The sequence below is a fragment of the Zonotrichia leucophrys genome, chromosome 12, assembly GCF_028769735.1.
Source record: "Zonotrichia leucophrys gambelii isolate GWCS_2022_RI chromosome 12, RI_Zleu_2.0, whole genome shotgun sequence".
In the NCBI taxonomy this organism is placed as follows: domain Eukaryota; kingdom Metazoa; phylum Chordata; class Aves; order Passeriformes; family Passerellidae; genus Zonotrichia; species Zonotrichia leucophrys.
Genome location: NC_088182.1, coordinates 418,027 through 440,450, shown reverse-complemented (window position 1 = coordinate 440,450; position 22,424 = coordinate 418,027). Strand labels below are relative to the sequence as shown.

The 22,424-nt window shown below is 46.5% G+C and overlaps 2 protein-coding genes across 2 annotated transcripts; one reads left to right on the top strand and one right to left on the bottom strand.

Annotated features, from left to right (window-relative positions):
- The first annotated feature begins 1,038 nt into the window (after positions 1 to 1,038).
- IRAK2 (interleukin 1 receptor associated kinase 2) lies at positions 1,039 to 15,438 on the top strand. Its single transcript, XM_064724384.1, has 13 exons — positions 1,039 to 1,504; positions 2,822 to 3,001; positions 5,244 to 5,408; positions 6,118 to 6,230; positions 7,638 to 7,832; positions 8,278 to 8,342; positions 9,346 to 9,460; positions 9,741 to 9,850; positions 10,211 to 10,406; positions 11,085 to 11,147; positions 12,183 to 12,383; positions 12,548 to 13,025; positions 13,318 to 15,438. Exons 1-13 carry the CDS (start codon positions 1,066 to 1,068, stop codon positions 13,434 to 13,436), a joined length of 2,439 nt encoding a protein of 812 aa, XP_064580454.1. The 5' UTR covers positions 1,039 to 1,065; the 3' UTR covers positions 13,437 to 15,438.
- A 611-nt stretch (positions 15,439 to 16,049) lies between these two features.
- Positions 16,050 to 22,409, bottom strand: SEC13 (SEC13 homolog, nuclear pore and COPII coat complex component). The gene is made up of 9 exons (XM_064724510.1): positions 22,299 to 22,409; positions 22,022 to 22,066; positions 20,955 to 21,070; positions 20,378 to 20,529; positions 19,687 to 19,820; positions 18,778 to 18,911; positions 18,186 to 18,306; positions 17,268 to 17,414; positions 16,050 to 16,902 (listed from the first exon to the last, which is right to left on the bottom strand). Exons 1-9 carry the CDS (start codon positions 22,299 to 22,301, stop codon positions 16,792 to 16,794), a joined length of 963 nt encoding a protein of 320 aa, XP_064580580.1. The 5' UTR covers positions 22,302 to 22,409; the 3' UTR covers positions 16,050 to 16,791.
- Between the last annotated feature and the right edge of the window lie 15 nt (positions 22,410 to 22,424).

The window sequence follows — 22,424 nt, the reverse complement described above, 5'->3', positions numbered from 1 at the left end:
TCAAAAGGTTTCACAAGTTTTTCCAGTACCTAAGGGGAAGAAGTATTGTCTTCCTACTTTTATGCAGTTCTTTGCAACACAATTTCAGTCTCATCTTGCATCACTTTCAGAGCATTTAGGTGTGTGTCAGAGGGACAGTAAGCAGGGGAAAGGGAGGGGAAAACCCCATAAATGCAACTATTATATCCCAAGGCAGTCTTTGAGTTGTCATATTTTAAATATAATTTTGGTAGTTTTGTTTATTTTTTCCATTCTTTGATCTTATAGCTACAACAATATTGCATTTTTCAGTTTTTCATTGTCACAGCAGAGCTAAGAAGTTAATGATTTCTGAGGCCAGGAGTGTAGAAAACTGCAAAAGTTTGAAAGTTTGAAAACAAGAGTAAGCTGTACTGTAACATATATGCAGAATACAAAGAAATGCTGAATTAAAAGCTGTCAAAACTTACAGCACTTCTTTCAATACATACAAATTTGGACCTAGGGCTAAGTATGAACAACAGGACCAGAAGACTGATAGTTACACTTACGTATCTGCTGGCAGTCTCTAGCAGCAGTAGTATGGCAGGAAGGCTCTCCTTTTTGCCAGAAGTATTGGTAATATTTACACTGGCAAATTAATTAATTATACGTTTTTATCAAAATCAGGTTAAAAAAAAATCAGAAAAAATTTTTTACTTTAAGAACATATTTTAAACCTAACCCTTGACAAGCAAGACCTGGCGTTGTGACCAGTTCCGATGTTGTTTAGTTCTCACTCCCTGCCTATCGCACCGTACCGCCGACTGCAACGGGTGATCCCCGGTGCGCGGCCGTGAGGGCGAGCCCGGCCGGAGGCTCCGTGCGCGGCCCCGCCCGGCGGCTGTGCGGCTTCTCCGGCGGTGCCCGATCCTCTGCAGGCACTGCGGGACGGCCCCGGTGTGTTCGCAGCCTGTCTCCAGGGCCAGCCGGGCTCCCCGCGGAGCGGGAGCGGCGGGCACGGCGCCCGGGATCGCGGCCCTGCGCAACGCCCGGGACAGCACCTCTCGCTTCCGGCACTCGTAATGGGGCAACCGGGCTGGAGCAATGACCGCTCCTGGAAAGGAAAATCTGATTTGCATGTGGGGCTGGGGCCTGACGTCAGCCGGAGCAGGAAGCAGCCTCGGAGCCCGCCGGGGATCGGCGGCAGTGCCGCGGGCTCTCTCGCCGGCAGCGAGCGCGCCGGCCGGGCTGGGACAGGCTGTGAGGGCAGCCCCGGAGAAGAGCAGGCTCGGGGGAACGGAGGAGAGGCCGGAGAGCTGCCCGTGGCCCGGCGCGCAGCATGCGCTGCTGATGGCCGCGGCGGGGACCTGGGGCTGTCCGGACCGGGAGCGGGACCGCGCGGGCATGGCCCTGCAGCAGCCAGCCCTCGCCCCCAGGGCCGGCCCGGCCCCGGCGCTCTACATCCACAGCATGCCCGCCTGGGTGCTGGAGGACTTCTGCCAGAAGATGGACTGCCTGAGCGACTACGACTGGATGCGATTCGGTGAGGGGCACGGCGCAGCTGGGCGGCGCAGGGACAGCAGCGCCTTTGGGACGTGCTGGGAGGCGCGGGCTTCCCGGCGCTCGGCGGGGCACATCCTGTCAACAGGGAATTCCCGGGCACCACTCTGCGTTTGCTTTTCAAACACAGCTGGAACGCCAGACTTCCGTGGCTCCTTGGCTTTTCCTGGGCAGCCAGGCTCCTTCCCCTCACTCTCCGCAACCTTTCGCACTTCCCTCTCCAGTCACACTGTGTCTCCTGCCACTTCTCACTGCCTGTTTCCACAACGTCCCTCACATCTGCTCAGATGTTCTGGTTTTTAATTTCCTCCTTCTCTTCATGTATATTCCCTCATACTTTGTGCCCCTGTTTTTCTCGGTCCTGGCTAGGTACATTCAGTAAGTACAGAAAATATAGTCCCTGAGTTATTTACTCTTTTTTCTGTATCCCTGCGCAAACAATTCTACGCTGAATCTTTTCTTAGTACCTGCTTTCCTTTATTTGACGTGACATCCCTAACTGTGCTGAATAAGCTCTTACCACAGTTAAACTTCCTGATGTAGGGTGGGATTAATCTCCACCACCTTCAGATGCACAAAGCTGTATTTCTGATGTCCTTCCAAAGCCAGCCGTGGTGAGCTCAGGGATCTTTGTCTCCACACGAGCGCCCCAGCCCTGGCCTTTTCCTGAGCTCCGGGCTGGGCTGTGTCTGGGTGTGTGGGCTGGAGCTGGGCACTCGCCAGGGGAGGGGGTTTGTACGGGTAAGCGAGCTGGGGAGAATACAGTGAGGTGACGGGCATGGTCAGGAATTGGGACACATTGTGTAGGGTCAGCTTTGGCACAGGATCCAAAAACAGCTGCGTTTCCCTGATAGCTTTATCCGGGTGTAGCTAACACCCAGGTGATTCAGCTGTTGCTTGGCTCACCACAGCACAGGGATTTAGGAATGCAAGTGGCAGTGCAGCCACTCCACTGATTCTCCTATTTTGGGAGAATCACCCCAGGAATTTAATCTAACCTTACTTTCGTACAAAGTATTAAGGAGAAAGTTTACAGGGAAAATACGCTGACAAGTATGAGTGAGTCTTCAGGTGTCTCTGATAGAACAAATTTTTTTCCAGAATAGGTGAAGGAAGAAAAGGGATATCTTACTTTAGGAACAGAAATTTCTTCATGTCCACATAGGTAATTTATTGTGATCCTTTCTTTTAAAGATATACAAATGCAAAAGCAAACTGCATCTCACGCCTTAGCCTGCCCTGCTTGCCTTTGCCTGTTTTTTCTAATATTTAAACAGCAATATCCATTCTCTCCCACCAGCCTCCTATGTGATCACTGATCAAACAGAGCTACGGAAAATCAAGTGCATGGAGAAGACAGGGATCAGCATCACGAGGGAGCTCATGTGGTGGTGGGGAGTGAGGCTGGCGACAGTGCAGCAGCTCCTGGACCTGCTGCAAGGGCTGCAGCTTTACCGAGCAGCTCAGGTCATCCTGGACTGTGAGTAGCTGCCCCTTCCTCCCACGGCTCTGTGCTGCTCCCCACAGCCCCCTGGCCCTCCTAGGATGTCCTCCTTGCTAGCTGAAGAAGCTTCTTGTTAGAAGCCTGTGTCAAATTCTACAGTGTCTCCACTGATTGTGATTCCCTGCTCACTCGAGTAGGAGTGGTGGCGTGAGGGAACAGGTGACACGGGTGGACTCCCGGCTCCCCGCAGCTCATCACCCCATCTTTGTGGTGCCATCTTGGACCCTTCCAGAAGGGCCAGGAAGATGGGCTGTGGCCAAACCAGGGCTGGTGCTTTTATACACCAGACAGGATTTCAGAGCACAGAGGCTGCACAGAGTCCCTGCCCTTCAGGCCTGGTCCTGTGTCAGCGGTCCTTACATGACTACAGTTCAATTCATTCCTACTTAAAGGAATCAGACACAGCACAAAGGGAGATCTTTTGCTGGCAGATTACTTCCCAAAGAGTTCTACATCCATTCAACAGTTTTTTGCACTCTCTAGTCCCACTTCTGAATGCCCATAATGATGTTATCTATGACAGTTCCTTAGCTGCAGTGCTGCCTTGTTTGTCTGACATGCAGGAAGTTGCAAAAGTCATAAAAAACCCTGAAAAGTAGGTTGAATAAGGGAAGTAATGCTAAGTTCTGAGACTTCTAGGTTAAACCATGTGAGGGAAAAAACAGAATACAGGTACTTGCCTGCAGAATGAAGGGGCTGTCAGGTTTGACTAAGGGCCTGCAGACTGACTGACAGCTAATCCTAAAACCCTGTAAAATTTGGGATTTCATAGCATTCTAAGACAGTAGCAAAAATACCTGAGTGTTGTGAGTTTTAGTTTTCAGACCTGGTTTCATTCAGAGCGGAGTTCATAGGTGGCATTGAAGAGAACAGATGGAAACCTCAAAGAGAGCGTGCCCATTTCTGCCATTACGGCTCTTCAGCCCTGCTGTTCTTCAGCCTCAGAGCCTGGTCGTGCTTGGCTTCTCTCCCACAGTTCATACCAGTAGCCCAGATTACACAACAAACACTGGGCTTCCTGCTTGTTCCAGGTACTCCTGGCCCTGGTTTGTACGAGTAAAATAGCACAAAGCTGTTGTCTGTTTTCACATGCAAACAGAGGCCTGGCACATTTGATTCTGAGATCACCAAAGCTCTTAGAACAGCAGGATAAGAACCACCATGTAATAATATTTGGGCTTATGTTTTTTTCTGTATAATGTATAAAACATTAATTTGGATTTTTTAAGAGAATGTTAAATGTATTGCTGATAAAAGGTGCCATATAAAAGTTTAAAACTACAGCCAGGAGAAAGCCCTTATATCACCCCTAGTGCACACTGGGCATTTTCAGGCTCCTTTTCAACCTCAGTTTTAAGAGCATTTTAAGAGATAAGAATTCACCTGCTTTGGAGATTTTGACAACCTCATATATCACAGCATCCTGAACTTTTGTACTGTATTTCTTCCCATCCTAACTGTAGCCTAATCTCATCTGAATAATCCCCCCTCAGGTGTACATAGTTTTAAGTTCCTGTACACTGTATCTTTGCACTTTAGTCAGACTTCAAGTTGCTTTTTCAGGCCTGACTCTGAGGTTTTGCCAAACTGTGTACAGCACAGGATCTGTTAGAGCTGTAGTGAATCAATAATTCATCCTATAAACTTTCCTTATATATCAATAAGTTTTGAGCTTTGACCATTTTTTGTTTTCCCTAGATTGTCTTTGGTTTGCTTTTTTCTGTTGCTAAGTAAAAGTATGAGTCTTTCTTGCAAGTAGTCCTGTAGAGGAAAGTTTTTCCTGGGAATGAACCTAGGATGGCACTAAAATCACACAATTGAAAACAGTCCTAAAATATTTAACTGGCTAAACCCAAGACAATTCTGTCCATCTTCCCCTCAGTCCTATGACAACTGCAGAGAACTCAATGCCTCTTAGGCTGGGAGGTATTTGTGATTTGAGATCATTACCTGAAGGATGTTTTATAAAAAATGATAACCATATCATTATTGCTAATTTCTTCTTATAAGAGTCTCTGCATCTCTGGAATAGTCATTGCTGGTATTTATTTGAAGCAATTAGTTCCTGTTAATTTTAAGTAAAAGTTAATGTCATGGGTATAGTCTCAATGTTAATTTGAAGTCTGATGTCCTGATTAGGATTGTTTTGTGGTCACTGATTAGAGTCAGACTCTGTTTTCTCTGGTTATCTTTATCTTCGCTTTGCTCTGTTTTGAAGGGACATCAGCCTCTAGCATCACCAGCCCTGAGAAAGAAGAGCCAGAGCCACCCAAACAGATCATGTCTGTCCCTCCCACAGAAGGCAAAAGGAGAGACAAAGAAAATGCCCTAAGTTTGTTGCCATGCCCAGACTCCTCACACCTGGGAGCAGTGCCATCAGGCAGTAAGTACAGTGCTGGACTCTGGATTCGCTCTGACACAAAGTGACTGCATCGCCGAGGCTGCTGTGTGTCTGCGGTCAGGACAGTACAGTGAAGACCTTGTCTCCAGATGGGCACAGCTGAGTGCTTGCTGTTGTCCTAGCACTGCTGTCTCCTGTTTATTCCTGACTTCAGCACACAGCTCCCTGGTCATCCTTCCTTTGGCCCCCTTGGCCTGAGAGATGCTGGCTGTCTCTGTGCTCTGGGGTGTCAGGATGATTCCCAGGTCTCTGAATGCCTTGATCCCATCGTGGCTCCACACAAAGACTGCACCAGGCATGCATGTCCTGCCCCATATCCCTCTCTTCATGCACAGTAACCCCAGGCCAGCAGAGGGCCGGGCAGGGCTCAGCAGCCCCTCTGCTGGGAGAGGGAAGGGAGAAGCCCAGGCCGTGCTGGGGCGAGCATCTGCAGCAGCACAGCACAGCACAGGGCGCTCCGTGTCCCCAGCAGGGCTGGAGAGGGCTGCACAGTCATCCTGCAAACAAGGACCTGGAAGAGAGCTCCCTGTCTTCACACAGAATTTCACAGTTTGACAGTTTGTCACAGATTATCTTTGGTCAGAAGGTTGAAAAAAAATACCCCAGATCTTCACAATTCTTAGACCTTTGTCCTTAGTCACAGGTGGTGGTATCACAAAACTAAGGTGTGTTTTCAATGCTGTTATCTCAGTTTCAGGTGCTGCTTCTGAAGGAGCCTTGTATTCCCTCCCTGCTCCACCACCTCCCCCGAGAGAGCTTTTGAATTCCCTACAGTCCAATCCTCCTGTTTTATCGAGTGTGAAGGTAAATCCCCTTCGTGCTCTCTGATTATACAAGGAAAATTGCCTTTATGACATTCTGTCTTTTTTCAGTTAAAGTTATCCCTCTACTTGTACAAAAATGTTGCTGTAGTGGAAACGTTGAGCTCAATACCAAGGGTTTGGACTGGATACAGTACTAATGCTTCAGTTAGATTGCTTGTGGTTATATCACTTTTTTTGCCAGTGAAGGACCAGTGAGGGAAAAATTTACAGTATTATTTCCTGCATAGCTCAGAAGGGATAGCATACCCACAAATAGCAACTGAGTTTGAAGGACTCTCACATGTAGATATTACAGAGGACCTACATTTCTGGTGCAATAGCAGGACAGGACAGTATATACCACTGATTAGTCAGAACCACATAACTTGTTTAGTTTCATTGTACACTTAAAATGTGGTTTCTGCTCGAAACTGGGCTAGTATTGAATTTAGTCATGGTGTTCAAAGCCTTGTGTAGCTGACAACTGAAAATCTCCCAAGATAAAGGTTCCATCACCTCTCTGAGCCCCTGTTCAGCTGCTTAACCATCACAGTGGGAAAAATTCTCCTCGTGTTCCAGATGATTTCAGCGTGAAGTGTCCTGTTCCTTCCTCCCCACAGTTCTCTCATCTTTCATAGAGTCTAACTACATCTGTCCTGTCCCCAAACTGTTTCCCAGATCTGTGGGCACACCTTAGTCCCATCATGGTTGTTCTTGGCCTGTTTTCTTTGGTTTATTTTGTCTGAGGCTTTAAACTCTTCCACAGTAGCATGGTCCAGGACTACCAGCCAGAAGGGAAGACTGACTCAGAGTGCAAGTAGTTTCAGAGTTTCTTGAGAAGAAGTTAGTGCTTTATTTCCTCAAGTTGGGTGCACATTAAGGTTGTGAAAGCTTCATGATTAGGCTCCAGCAGGACTGTAATTATACTTGGTATTAGGACTTGCCACACTGGATGCAACGAATTATTGTGCAACTTACATCAGATGCTTCAAAAGTAGATATGAAGTTTACCAGAGCATAATTACATTATGAGGGACCCCACTTTCTCATCCAGCTGTTTCCTAATATGTAACCCAGCTATAAAGATTAAGATCTTTTGTAAATCAGACTAACATCACTTCACATCAATATATGGACTTTTAAACAAAACTAAGTCTGTTTCCTGGGAAAGGTGGAAGTGCAGGATTGGTAACTGATTTCACTTCTACTGTGCAAAAGTTTTACTCATCCCAACACATGAATACAGGAGTTACCTACACCCTAAGGAGTGATTGCATAGTGCCTTTCACAGTTTCATTCAGCAATCACAATGATTGCTTAAAACATGGGAAGGAAAATATGACCCTGAAAGAGGGAAAAAGCATATGAATTATCATGAGATAAACTTGTTTCTCCTACACATGTGCAGCCCTGCAGCTCCTCTGCTCCTCAGCAGGAGACGATGGCTGACCTCCCTAGCGGGAGTCTCCTGTGGACCCAGAGGGAAATTGCCAATGCCACCAACAGCTTCAGTGACAAGAACAGAATCTGTGAAGGCACTTTCGCAGATGTCTACAAAGGTCAGAGGAACAACATGGTGTTTGTCATCAAAAGACTCAAAGAGGCAAGTACTGCGCCTTTTTGTAGAAGAGGGTGTGTTATTAGCACGACATTGCAGGTGTCCATTAGCAGGTGTTGTCTAATATTGTGTGGGAAGGAACCAGAATAACTACACAAGAGGGGAAATAAAAATGAAGTTATGTAAATAATTAAACCTAAATTCAGAAAACACACTTTGATGAATACTTTACTCATGTGAGTAGTTCCATTAACTCTATAGATAGGAGTAGCCTGCAGTATAGCTGCCTGCATTGATGATTGGATCGGGGGTGTCTTTACACAAGTTTTTGTTCTAATTGCCAATAATTGTTGGCTTTGACTCAATGTTGCCATGGGTGGTACTTGCCTGTTTCCTGCACTAGCTTGTCATCTAGAGACTACCATATCTGTATAAATGCAAAGTCCTAGTAATTTCCAATGACATTCTCTTGCATGTTTTCATTTTTCAGCTGGAATGCACGAGCCCAGATTCCACCCAGAGGTTCTTTCATACAGAGGTGCAGATTTGCTTTCGGTGAGTGGTGCCTGTCCTGCTCGTGGCCTGGTGCTGGGTGTTAAACACGGGGCGTGTGCTCCAGGCACTGCTCTGGGCTGGGACAAGCGGGCTTGTGCTGCCTGTGTGGGAGCCCTGGGCAAGCAGCACAGTGCCCGGGGTCCTGCTGGTCCTGGCTGGCACAGCCTTGGGCTGGGGAGGACACAGTGCCCACCCTGGAGCCCTGCTGCAATGAGATGGGCTCTTGCTCAGTCAGCCTCCTCGTCTGCTGCCCAGACCGTGCTGTGCCTCCAGCTGTGCCTCCAGCTGTGCCTCCAGCCGTGCTTCCAGCCGTGCCTCCAGCTGTGCCTCCAGCTGTGCCTCCAGCCGTGCCTCCAGCTGTGCCTCCAGCCGTGCCTCCAGCCGTGCCTCCAGCTGTGCCTCCAGCTGTGCCTCCAGCCGTGCCTCCTGCTGTGCCTCCAGCTGTGCCTCCTGCCGTGCTTCCAGCCGTGCCTCCAGCTGTGCCTCCAGCTGTGCCTCCAGCCGTGCTTCCAGCCGTGCCTCCAGCTGTGCCTCCAGCTGTGCCTCCAGCTGTGCCTCCAGCCGTGCTTCCAGCTGTGCCTCCAGCTGTGCCTCCAGCTGTGCCTCCAGCTGTGCCTCCAGCCGTGCTTCCAGCTGGGGCCTGTCCAGCTCGTGCCTGTGCTGGGGCTCCGAGCTTGTGCTCCAGCCCGCTGCTACCAAGCTCGTGCTCCGTGTGGCCTCCAGCAGTGCCCTCCTGCTGTTGCTGCCAGCTTGTGCACGTGCCCAGCTGGAGCCTCCAAGATGGGCTCTGCTCAGTCGCCTCCTCGCTGTGCCCAGCGCGTGCCTCCAGCTGTGCTTCCAGCCGTGCTTCCAGCTGTGCCTCCAGCTGTGCCTCCAGCCGTGCCTCCAGCTGCAGCACACCCTTCCAGTTGCCTTGAATTTAGGAACTTACTCCAGCTCGGGAATGTATTTTTCTGCGCTGCTCTTACATCGTTTGCAAATCGCTGCTGATCTGTGCCTGCAGGTGCTGTCACATAAACATTCTGCAGCTGCTGGGCTTCTCGGTGGAAACTGGATCACACTGTCTGATATATCCCTACTTGCCCAATGGCTCCCTGCAAAACAAGCTGCAGTGCCACGTGAGTAATAATCTGGGGCTGACACCTACTTGTGATTGCAAGTCCTCTCCTGCAATTCCAGGAAAAACAATTGCATCTCTTTGATTTCTGAGAAACAGACAGAAAAAAAAGGTGCCCAGAGCCCTGGCTGCAAGCACCAGAAAGGCAGCAGCTTTTCTGGGGTTTGGAGTTTTGCCTGGAGTTTGACTGGGACTCAGCTGAGCCTTTGGTTTTCTAAACTATCGATGTCTTACAGTGTTTTATTCCATTAATTACCAATTTTTTCCTCCTTTCCTTGCAGGATGATTCTGCTCCGCTGACCTGGGAGATGCGAATTAGCATTTCTTTAGGAGTTGTCAGAGCAGTGGAGTATTTGCATAATTTTGGAATTCTTCATGGGAACATCAAGAGGTGAGTGCTTTGACATATCAGCACTTCCTTGGTTACCTGGTAATTAGTCACGGCTAAAGTTTATACAATTTGGAAATCCATTTGCAGTATTTTCTGCTGTCCCTTGTTCTGTAGGGCCTTTGCCATTTTTTGTTTAACCTGTCTCTCTTTCCTAAATAATGGCAGTAAATTGTTTTGAATTTTTGGGTGCTTGATTTTTCCCCTTCTTGCTTTCTAACATTCTTAATCCTTTCAGTGCTATGCAGGAGGCCAAATGCTTGACACTTTCAGTGCTTAAGTTTAAAAGTATAAAACTAACTCTTTGCCACAAGATAAAATAATTATTTGACCAATATTGTTATTTGTCTGTCATTATCACAGCTCAAATGTGCTGTTGGATGAAAACTTTACACCAAAGCTTGGGCATTCTGGACTGCGGCTGCATTCTTCTGATAAAAAATCAGAATATGCCGTGATGAAAACCAAAGTCCTGCAAGCTTCTCTTACTTACCTGCCAGAAGATTTTGTCAGACATGGGCAGTTAACAGAAAAAGTGGATATATTCAGCTGTGGTGTGGTATGTTGCCTTTTTTCCATGCTCTGGTTTATTTTTTGATGTTTCTAGACAAGAAATTGAATACGAGAGCAAGAACCTCATATGGTTGTTTTGCTGGCAATTTCATATTATAGTTGCGGGCTCTATAACGTGTTGAAATCCTGGTTTTAATTGTTCACACTCCAAATATATCTCAGTTTGTGGCAAAATTAGGTGAATCTTTTGAATAAAAGAAACAAAAGTGGTTTTTATTGTAAATAAAGTACTACTGCTGATGGCTTAAAACAAACCAGATGCTCAAAATTCTGGCAGACTCACCACATGAACTTGTACAAACATTGCCTGTTCATTTATATTTTCAGCTAAAATAATTGATAGTCTATGATGTCACCCATCTCCAGGTGTTTCCATTTAAGTAGGAAGTTACTCTGTTCAGTATGATTTCTTTTCTACATTTAGCTTTACTTTCTTCTTATTCTTTGTTTCAGCAATATCTGTTGAACTATAAAATCTGGGCTTGGCTCTGGACGTAGACCTAAAGTCTCATAAATGCCCTGAGCTGGCATTGTTAAGCCATCTGAAGTAAAAATATAATACCAGAATGCACTGAAAGTTCAATATTTCTTTAGTTAGAAACTTAGTTTTAAAATTATAGTTCATTCTGAACAAATAATTTTATCTTTCAAATATACTTTCTAGGTCTTAGCAGAGGTACTGACTGGGATGAAGGCACTGGATGAAGACAGACACCTGATTTACCTGGTAAGAAAAAGCAGCAGTAATGAACACCAATAGAAATTAATGGGGTCGCTGTCATAAAAATAATTTTAATTTTATTTAAATACAATTTGATATTTGCTGTCTGCTGTACATGTCCTGCAGAAGGGAAGTTTAGGAGCCACATCCTGGTTCTATGAATGTCAGTAGCCTGCCTGCCATTAGAACAGAAGCACAGTAGATATTCCCATTTCACATACCCACTCATGGGTGCTGGCCTGAATTGCATTGGGAGAGACTGCAAAATAGATAAATGTTTAGGAGACAAGGCTTTGTGCTGAAATGCTGCTGCACATTTTCTGTGTGCCAGGAGGAGGTGGTATAAGCCACAGTGAGTGGGGAACCTGGGTGGGCAGGAGCTGCAGAAGCTCATCATGACATTTATCAGGCGTTTGTCTTGTGCTCGTGCCTGGAACTGATGTCCTCACCCGTTTCCCAAGCTGAGGGTAGAGCTACATGAACCACTTTCACAAGCAATCAGAAGAGCCAAACTCACTGAATGCATTAACACCATCTGTAGAAAGCAGCCTTCACCTGCATTCCTTCTGTGGCGTGTGCTCCTGATTTCTTGTGTGGCTGAAGCCTTGGAGGGGAGAGCAGCAGTATTCCCACTATCTGCAAGCAATTCAGAGTGTCCAGAGGGGTTCAGAAAATCAAAGATCCTGTGTTGCTGATTTCTCTAACGTGTTATAAAGGCCTGCATAAGAATGCTGCCCTATGCAGTGTTGGCTCTTTTGCATTCCTATATAAATGAGCACACGCCAGGAAGAGCTTGCCCTGCTTTAGGGAATTTGACATTGGACACATGCAGAGAAAGCCACTGGCCTTTTTCTCTCCTGTGAGAGCAAACATTTCAGTCAGTTGCATGAACAGACATCATTAAAGGTTTTCAGTCTGTAAACCAGGCATTGAGGAACCCCAATGACAAATACACAGCAATACTGATTTTCAGAGATTCAGACAAAAATAAATGCTTGTGTTCATTTTGCCTTCACTAATGCATCTCCTTCCTTTGAACAGAAAGATATGATTGCCGACGAAATTCAAACAGCAAAAGAAAGCTCAGACTCCAAAGGAAAAAATTTGGAAAAACTGGCTGCCAAGGAAATCTGCTGCAAATACCTAGACAGAAAAGCAGGGCACTTGCTGGAAGAGGTGGCTGTTGATTTTGCATCAGCCAGCTGCCTTTGCCTGAGAAAGAAGAATTCAAACATAGCAGAGGTAATATTTTAAATACATGGCCAAGATGTAAGTCTCCTTGTCATCAGGGTGTAAAGCTACAACATTCATGTCATGCTTATTTTGTGAGTGTTGACATAGGAGAATATGTGTTAGCAGGGGTACAGCAATTATTACACATTCACAGATTCGGTTGTTACAAACAGGTACGTGAAATTTTGGAAATGGCTGCAAACAAATTAAAGGAGCATTACATCTGCGGAAGCAGCACTTGTGGGTTCTCCATGAACACTCCGGAGGAAACGGACGATGAGACAGCCAGCGTGAGCGTGGATGTGCCCCCGGCAGCGGCCGTGGGGAGCAGCGCCAGCCCCTGCGCGCCCGCCGTGCCCGACACCTGCGGCACCTGCGCGTCACGGGTGCCCTGCGAGTCAGACGAGTCCAGCAGCTTCATGTGGAATCCCCCAGAAAAACCCTCCGAGGAGTCAGCTGGCCACAAGTGCGCCAGCCCAGAAGAAGGGTCGGGCTGTGGTGACAGGGCCAGGCAGGGGAAGCCTGCCCAGGGACTGCAGGAGAGAAGGCTGGCGAGCGCCAGAGGCGATGGCGCCCTGCAGACAGCAGCTGCTGCACAGGGCCCCTGTGTGCAGGGAGACACAGACCCGGACTCCTCGTGTGCTCCACAAGGTAAAAGTGCCCTCCTCTGACAATATAGGGACTAATTACTCCTTCCTCCAGAGCTGCTTAGGTTCCACTTCCTGCTTTTAAACACATATCAGTAAATCTTTTCTCCTTGGTTATGAATTTACTAATAAATCTACAAAACATTTAGCAGGTTTCTCTCAGATTTTTTCCTAAGCCAGTTTTGGCTGGTTGGTTGCTTGCTTGCTTGCTTTTTCTTAAATTTAAAATTATCATCTATTCCTTAGACAATACATGGATTTTTTTCCCTCAGTATTTGGGCTTTTTTGTTTTTCAGCTTCAGCCAGAGAGACATCTTGGAAAATACAGATAAATGATCAAAAAAAGAAGCTCATGGAAAATATTTTGCTGTATGAAGAGGACAAGTTAAACAGTTCTGAACTTTTTGAATCATAAATTGGATGGATTAATTAGCAGTGGCCAGCTCAGAAGAAGCTCAGAATGTGTCCTCATTAGAAGGACGGTAAAAGTGCACCTTTCACGTAAGATTAGGTAGCAGGTTTCGCTCAGCAACACTGGCCCTGACTGAAGGAAACAAGAAGTACCACATAGAGAAGCACCAGAAAATAACTGTTCTATAGCAGATTAAAGCACAGTCCCACTTTCCATCTGCAATGTGAAAAGGAATGGCAAACGCAAGTGCCATAATAATTTGTGATTGATTTGCAGTGTGTTTCAGGAAGCGTCTGTCGGTGTCCTTAAGCCGCAGTCCCAGGAGCTGCAGAGCAACGCTGAGCAGTGGCAGGCAGCCGTGCCCTGAGCTCTTTGCCCAGACAGGAATCCTTTGCCAGTGGCAAACCTCTCTCTGTTCCGTACAGTCTTAGTCCACACACCCAGAACCACTGCATGACCTGAGAGGGGTTTCTGTGCAAGTTCTCAGAATGTTGTGCAGCTTCACCTCAGTGTGAACTGCACTGACCACAGGTGTAGGTAATTAACTTCAGCCACTTTCCTCCACTCTCTGAGCTTCCCTCCACATACACGTGACACCACTGAAGTCCAGCCTTTCGGTTCACTGTTGGGAGCTCTGAGACCATGTTTAATACTTCATAGGAGTATTTTTGGGAATTATTTTTTTCTAAGTGTCCTTTACATGGAAATGTTTCTCATTGTGTTTCACATGGTAACTGTTGTATATTTTAGATTAGGGAAAAGATTTTAATTTAAAATAGCTTTGATTTTTTATAGGACACTTGAAACATAATTTTTTGTATTTATTTTGGCAATGGGTCAAATATAAGCTAATAAGAGGACTTGTTGATGGTTCCACACTCACCAGGCATTCTCAGAGGAATCCTTGTGGGTGTCCCTTAGTTGGAGCCTCACTCTCAGGCCCAGGGATCACATGCAAAAGAAAAACTAGAAACTTGTATGCTGGTGTATTTATGATCAAGTGAAAGCCCCCTTAAGAAAGCATCACTTTTGTTTTTATGATATTTATTATTTTTATTATTGCTAGCATATTCCACTTGTGTGCAGTCTAGGGAAAAACAAGTTTATGAGGGACCAAAAGAAGCTCTGTCTACAGACAGGTGAGCTGCCTCCTGAGCATGGGGAACAGGGCCTGATGTGCAGAAAGGGCTGCAAGTCACAGTGCAGTTTAGGGAACAAAAATAAAATTAATTCTATGTAATTATTTTCAGTGGAATTGTGTACTAGTATATATTCCTAGCTTTATATAAAGGCTTCACCCCTTCTATTTTTGTAGAGTACATAGTTCATTGTATGTATTATTATGAGGAAGTATTTTAGCTGAAGACCTGAGTACTGGAGTTATCTACACATTTCTCAAGTTATTCTCTACACTAAAAACTGGTAAAATTCCTTAATTATAAGTGCCTTGGCTACTGTCTTTATATTGACATGTGTTTTTTTATTTTACCAGAATCAAACCAAGATAAGATTAGTACTGACATAAGAAACATTGTATACTCAGACTGGTCAATAACTACTTAATTCTACAGATTTTTCAAGATACTTTATGGCACTGAAAATGTAATATTCATTGTTTTTCACTGGTATATTCTGGGAGACCCGTGGTAAAATGCTTGTGTCTTCTCCAGAAAGGAATGCACATGGCTATGCTCCAGAAATGGCAAACCCGAGAGTTTAAACTGAGAAATGTAGTTTGTGCATAGTTCTGTTTCAGGGAAGTGCTTTAGAGGTTTTGTTCTCCTGTAGTCACCAGATGGAATTGTTATTCTTTGTCTTGTACCCTGATAGTTTTAAAACATTCTGAGGTGATTTAGGTAGTCTTACAGATTACCTAAGTATTTAGTATGGCACATATAAGACACTGTGTGGTCTTACCTTAACACTGTTATGTAACTTGGCAGTTCACAAGAGTTTATGCATTACCATTTACTAATAGCTTTTTGAATAAAAAACCTGAAAAATTCCTCTTTCTAGCCTGCTTTTTTATTATTTATGGCACAGAAAATATATCTCATTCCACCCTATTTGGGCAAAAGAAGCTCAAGGTCACTTTGCTCTCTGTAGCAATTATTAGTACAAACATGTTTATTCAGTCTTCATTCAGTGTCAAAAAGCTGATTTTTTTCCTTTCTGATGGCTCTAGAGAAGAATTTCACTGTAAAATTAATTACCAAGGTTCCTGCGGTGCGAGCGGGCCGGGCAGAACTGTCACAAACCCGGGGCTCCGCTTTTCCACCGGCTAACGTTGGTTTTAAAAATAACTTCAAGGTGTGCAAATAGGTTCGTGTCCTTCTCTCTTCCCTCATGACGAGTAAAGTTGTAAGAGCAGAAAAGGGAAGCTGGCACTGCTTATGTTCTCCCTGGGAATTGCCAAGACCAAAGGAAGAGCGATGGCTTTGTAAAGCCTTGTCCAGTGATGTACCATTACAGGAAAAAAGCCCCACCAAAAAAGCCAAACTCTTGCAAAGCTAATTACATGGATGGGAAGATGTCACTGTGGCCTGGCTGATGACACATTGCAGATTGCCTTGAAAAGGCAGTCCTGTGAAAAGATTATTTAATACAGCACACCAGGTTTTAACCAATAAGATTTTATTCTGTTGGTTTTCTCAACAAAAAAAATCCAAACAACTGAGATACAGTACAGAAGTGTGACTAAAAAAAATAAATCTTCAAACCATGGTTTGATTTATTGATGTTGGTTAAATAACCCAGTTTGAGATTATTATATAGCAGAAGACATATGCATTCCACTACTCCTTTTCATCTTCAAGAAAGCAGAGACTTTCACCAAGCACGTTATTTTCAGAAAGACACAAGTACAACAACGTCACTGTTACCAGCAGGGCTAGCTAGCACACTACCAGCTAACCCGAGAACTCCAGCCCATTTCCTCTCTTGAACAAAGTTCTGATCTTTGAGGGCACGGAGTACTTGTCCCCTGCATCAAGGAGTATCACACCTTGTTGTTTTGACCGCTTCCCCCTGTTCTGTTGAAGTGTGTGAACTCTGACCCCAGCACAGCCATTCAAATTTGACCCCTAAACCAGAAAAGCAGGGAACAATTCCTACAGTATCAAGGAGTAGTATCAGGCACAGTACTTGGCTATACTGTTTATCTTAAATTTAAGGGAATGTCAATTAAGGCTGATTATCAACATATTGTAGCCTCCCAGTAACAGAGTGCTCATCAAATTGGATAATTGTTTCCCATGTTCATGTCCAGTTTAGATAAAATCAGTTCCCATCCAGCTAAAGACACACTGCAAATCAGGGACAGTGCTGACTCGTTGCAGCTGGAGTATTCCATGGTGCATCACTGCTCGTTCTGCTGCCCTTCTGTCACAGCAGACACCCCTCCCTGGCCCTTGTTCACGTCGCTGATACACGCCCACAGCCCGTCCACCGACTCCTTCCACAGCGTCACCTCAAAAACAGAGCACCAACAGCTTTCAGCTTTAAACACATCCTGTTTCCCCTTTTCTTGCAGCTACCACAGCATGGGTTTGGTGATAGCCTGCAGTTATATGAGGAGAGTATGTGAATTGTCAGTACCACACAAAATCAAGTTCAGCCTGCATTTCTACCCTCAAGTAAGGTCTCACAATGCAGTGCAAGCGGTTTCCAAAGGTTATGGTTTTCCTGCCCTCCTGATTAATCAGAAGAAAAAACATCCCCATGGCAGCAAAGGAGACTCTATGACAGCCTTGTGTTAAACACGTGACAACAGTCTCACCTCAGCTCCTCTGGAAACAGGCTGCACAGGGCACAAGCCAAGGCAGCAGTACTCACTTTGTTGTCTCCTCCAGACACTGCGAGGATGTTGGCAGTGATGGACCAGCTCACGTGCCAGACAACATCATTGAACTTGTGCAGCAGCTTTGGTGACCAGGAGTTCCCAGAGGCATCATCACACGTCCAGATAAACACTCGGCCATCCTGCAAAAGCACAGAGACCAAGGCTGGGCACAAGAAACACAACCCTGAATTGCCCCTGGAGCTACATTTCCAAATCACAGCTCACACACCACCCTGGATGTATCTGCACAGATTTGTGCTCAGCACAGCAAAGGGCTGTCTCCTCGCTATGGATAAAGGCAAGGCAGGAGTACAGCTCTGATGAGAAAAACTACCAACAAATACCAGAGAAGAGCCCCCAGAATACATATTATCAGCTGAAATACTTCCCCAGAATGAGATTTTGTTTTCCGCTCACATGGCAGGAGCTCACTAAGCAGTCTTCTTGATGTTAAAAAAAGAGCTTTCACAGATTAGCAACAAGAAGACAACAGTCAATATAAAGGCTGATGACATCAGAGTTGATTAAGAATGCCAATTATTAGAAAACAGTATTTTTAGAAGGAAGTTCAGTAAATTTGATCCAAAAACACTAAATACGACGTTAGTTGCAAGGTCTTCCTCCCAGTGAGATCATCCTGCTCATGATTTTCCAACCAGAAGGCAGTCTTTGGTACAGAGGCACACACACCCATAAACCTTTCTCCAGAAATGCTTCTATTGGGCTTCTGAGATTGGGAAGAACAGGAGTCAAAGGCTTGTATGCAGAGACCCAAATATAGCAAAGGATGGCCAAGATGACGTGTTAGAGCAGCTCTATCCCTACAATTCCTTCACTGCAGAAACGGGGAAGGAAGCTCGTGGAAGGGAGCACAGCCAGTGCTTGCCCCTGTCGCTCCAAAGGAACCTCACCTGCGAGCAGCTAGCAATGGTGCTGGTGGGCAGCCCGATGGATGGGGCCCAGGCCACGTCTCGTACCCAGTCACTGTGAGCCTCCAGCTTCTGCTCTTCTTTCCACTGACCCTCTTCTTCCCTGAAAACACAACTGTACCGTCACCAGGGCAGCGGCAGCATCCTCCGTCACCTCATGCCCTGCTCGGGAAGGCTTTGGATTGTAGCATTCAAACTCCTTGTTCATCAATGCAATACAAAGCACAAGTGTTCCCTACTTCTCCAAAAATCTGACAAAATCCCTTCCAGGGACAGAAAGCAGCACAGGGAAAGAGGCTCTCACCTCCAGTTACTGTCAGAAATCTGCTACAACCAAAGTGGTAACCAAAGACCATCACAAAGCTACCCTTGGAGACAACATCACACAGGGCTGGCACAAACTGCAAGAATCATGGGAGACATTGTGCATCACTAAGTTTCCATTTTTAAAACACTTCTCTAAAACAGTAATTTGAAGATGATACAATAGGGAAGCCAAAGATATTACTTGAGATACTAACAGGGACACTCAAAGCCTAAAGTGTCAGGTTTCATCTGGGGACAGGGCACTTACTTCCAGATCTTGACCAGGTTGTCACAGCCACCAGATGCAAATCTTTTGATGTAGTTCGGCTTTTGACCAGAGGGTTGTTCTATAAGGCTTCCTGGTACAACAGCAGGAGCCCAGCTAACTGCATTACATCCAATCTAGTTAAGGAAAAGCATCACTGTTAAAAGTTGATTACTTTAATTAACTAAATAAATAGATAGAGGCTGCTGAGGGGGTGAAGAACATGGAGCATACTCTCTATTGAGCATGGTGAATAAACCCATCTCAGAAAAAGTGAGCTCTTGCATGTTGGACAAATATTGGATGAATAAGAAATCCAGATGCAGAGTAGCCTCACTAAGGCACTTACTCAGAAAGCCTGAGGTAGCTATAAGGGTATCTGCACACAAAATAGTTCATCTTGGATGTGCAGATAGGGGGGACAGAGACAGAAACCACAAAGACAAAAGGCACACACAGTTGCTAAGATTTAGGAATACAGGAATAGAAGGAACCTTTGGTCCAAAGCTGAATTTCTTTCTACTGGGGGCCACTGCCATTAGCTTATTACGTTCTGCTGAAACAAAAATCTCCACAATTTTGGGAAAAAAAGGAGTCCCACAGTTTTTTCTAGCTGTTGCAGGTATTCTTAGTACCAAGGCCATTTCTTATCAGGTAACTTTCAGCATTGTGTTTAACAATAATGCCCAATAAACAGGGATTACCAGTGCTGTTTAGTGAACTTCATAATTTCATTTTAGTGACTAAAAAGTATACCTGCCTACTCTGGATGAACTGAAACTATTCTTGGGTCTGGATGTTTCACATAATTTCACTGCATTTCAGTATTTATCCACTCAAGTCTCTGAGGGATCACCTTGGTGCTACCTGCAGCTCTGGGAACTCTGGGCTGCTCCAAAGGACCAGACTCACCGTGTGTGCGTTGCTGATCTTTTTGACTTCCCACTGCCCATCGCCCGTGTAGCTCAACAAGGAAATGGCCCCGTCAGAGCTGCCACAGGCCAGGATCAGTCCATAGTCGTGGGGTGCCCAGCAGACAGAATTCACTGGGAAGGGTGAGACAGACCAGATTACAGCACAGGGCCTACCTAAAACTGACTGACCGATGCACTGACTGCTATCAGTGGCACCGTCACCAAAAGCAAGGGGCTTTGCAAGCTGAGAATGAGTCAAATCTCAGCAAAAGCCAGCCAATTAGCATTGTTTACTGAGTAACAGATCTGCATTGGGAGGGTAAATCATCTGAACACAATAGTTTCAATTTTAAAACAAAATACAGCATGATAAAATGCAGTCTTTCTAACTGGAAACAGACAGTATTTTCTTCAAGAATTCAATTTCCTGCCATCTTTATTTCAAAGCTGACTTATTTGTATAACAGCACCTACAGACACATGGTATGAATCAGTAGTGGCTTATCCAGCAATACAGTCTTAGGGAAATGTCCTGTTAATGCTGAACACATTTACTCTCTCTTCAGTTTTTATAGTTTTCTTTTTGACAGAGGTTTTCTTCCTCAACACTAATAGATTTATTCAGTCTTACCCAAATCCCCTCACCTCCTCAGTCTCCCTTCCCAGCTCCACACTCCAGCCCTCCATACCTGAAGAATCATGTCCCGTGTACTCATAGGTCTTTTCCCAAGTGCCATTTTCTTCCTTCCAGATAATAACCTTCCTGTCATAGGAACAGGAAGCCAAGATATTCCCATACATAGGATGAGCCCAGGCAACCTGCCACACGGGACCTTCGTGCCTGCAAGAAACAGCAGCATTAGGAAAAGCTGGGAGAAACCCCTTCCAACTGCAGCTGCCTCACAGGCCACTGCTGTGCATCGCTGCTCTGGGAGGGATTAGAGATCTGACACGAGGAATGAGTAACGCTAAGATGGCAATGTTAGTGCCCTGACACAGGGCTCTCACTGCCACAGAAAACAATTCACACTTGTATCAGTCCATGTCACTTCTTGGAAATTACAGATGCAAAGTACTAAATGAATGACCAAGCCCCACTGTGCTTCCCACTGGAGCTCTATCCCCACCCCAGCTCTCACAAGTTCTTCAGCACAGTCTTGCAGGAGTTCACCCTGGAATTCAGCCTGCACTCTGTGCTGCCCAAGGGCAAAAGGACAAGGCACCGAGGTTTTGCCCCGATTAAGCTCCGGTGTTGTGCCATCTCACCCCCTGAGGTCGGCAATGAGGATCTGCCCCCCGTTGCGGACATCGAAGATCTTCACGGAGCGGTCAGAGGAGCAGGTGGCCAGGCGGGTGCCGTAGTAATCCATCTGTGCATCGTGCTGGGGGAGAGAGGAGAGCTGTGCCCGGCCTGCTGACCCCCTGCAGCACACTGCCCTGGCCCGGGCACAGAGGAACCCTGTCAAACAACCCAGGCGTGCCACACGAGCAGCGTGCTTCTGCTTCCCCAGCCGCTCCTTCAGCCACTACACAAATGTTGCACTGAAGGACCCAGGGAATTCTGAGCAACAGCCACAGCATCTTCATGACAGGGAATTCATGCTCGCTACAAAGCAGTGACAAGTTATGTATTTCTGTTTCTTAAAATGTGAAGTGGGTGTACAAATACTGCTCTTAATTATATTTGAAACTTCACCATTACCAAGCCATCGAATATTTAAGGCTGGAAAAGACCTCCAAGGTCACTGACTACAACCTTTGACCAACAGTTGTCACTTGTCACTAGACCTGAACACTTCGTACCACATCCAGTCATTTCCTGAACACCTTCAGGGATGGTGACTACACCACCTCCCTGGGCAGCCCTTTCCAATGCTTGATAGCCTTTTCTGTGAAGAAATACTTCCTGAAGAATTGGGCTTATCTAACTGGGCTTCTTCCTCCAACAAATTACTTTGAAACCTTTCTTCCTACCCATATTCATACATCTACTCCCAGACACATCCACTTAAAAGAAAACCATTTTTATCAGCTGAAGGTCTGTACCAGCAAATATACACATATCTCTATTATTTCACAAAAAAGGGCAGAAACAAGCCCTCAAATGAAAATTAAGATTTAAAATAATTTCCCCTTTCCTCCCAGCCAAGTTTTTCTCTCCACACAGTATAAAATGGCAAGATCAGGATTTCAGACAGCGTTCTGCATCCAACACCCCACGAGTGTGCTCTTTCACGAGCACATACGTGCCGCGCTCAGTGCTCGCAGAGAGCCCCAGAGCAGCTCTGTCGCAGCAGCCGCCGGACCGGCGGAGCAGCTCCCCGCACACTTACGATCATGTCCTCGTGGGACGTGTCCACGGTGTTAATGACCGACACCTGCGGGGAGAAGGAACAGAACGGGCTCAGCCATCATCCCCGGCCGCCCAGCCGGGTCCGGTGTACTCTGTGCCGTGCCCCGGGCTGCCCGGGCCGCGACGGGCCGCCGCCGGTTCCCCGCTCCCCCCTGCCCCGGCCCCCGGCCCCGCTCGCCCCCCGCCTCACCGCGGCGGCGGCCCCGGCCCCGCTGGCCCCCTCTCACCAGGGCCCCGGCCCCACTCGCCCCTCTCACCATGGCGGCGGCGGCCCCGGCCCCGCGGCGCTCCCGGCCCGGCCTCTGCCCGCGCGCTCAGACGTGGCACGCCGGTCCGCGCACAACCGGCCCCGCCGCGCCCCGCCCGCCTGCGACGACGTTCCG

What these genes read in the sequence shown, in the direction of transcription:
- IRAK2 (XM_064724384.1), top strand. Translation starts at nt 1,066, where the DNA reads ATGACCGCTCCTGGAAAGGAAAATCTGATTTGCATGTGGGGCTGGGGC. An exon ending in CTGTTTTATCGAGTGTGAAG is followed by an intron (nt 6,231 to 7,637) that starts GTAAATCCCCTT and finishes ACACATGTGCAG; the next exon opens with CCCTGCAGCTCCTCTGCTCC. An exon ending in ATATATTCAGCTGTGGTGTG is followed by an intron (nt 10,407 to 11,084) that starts GTATGTTGCCTT and finishes TATACTTTCTAG; the next exon opens with GTCTTAGCAGAGGTACTGAC.
- SEC13 (XM_064724510.1), bottom strand. An exon ending in CTCATTGCCGACCTCAGGGG is followed by an intron (nt 20,530 to 20,954) that starts GTGAGATGGCAC and finishes TGTTTCTTGCAG; the next exon opens with GCACGAAGGTCCCGTGTGGC. An exon ending in AGATCAGCAACGCACACACG is followed by an intron (nt 18,912 to 19,686) that starts GTGAGTCTGGTC and finishes TTCCTTAACTAG; the next exon opens with ATTGGATGTAATGCAGTTAG.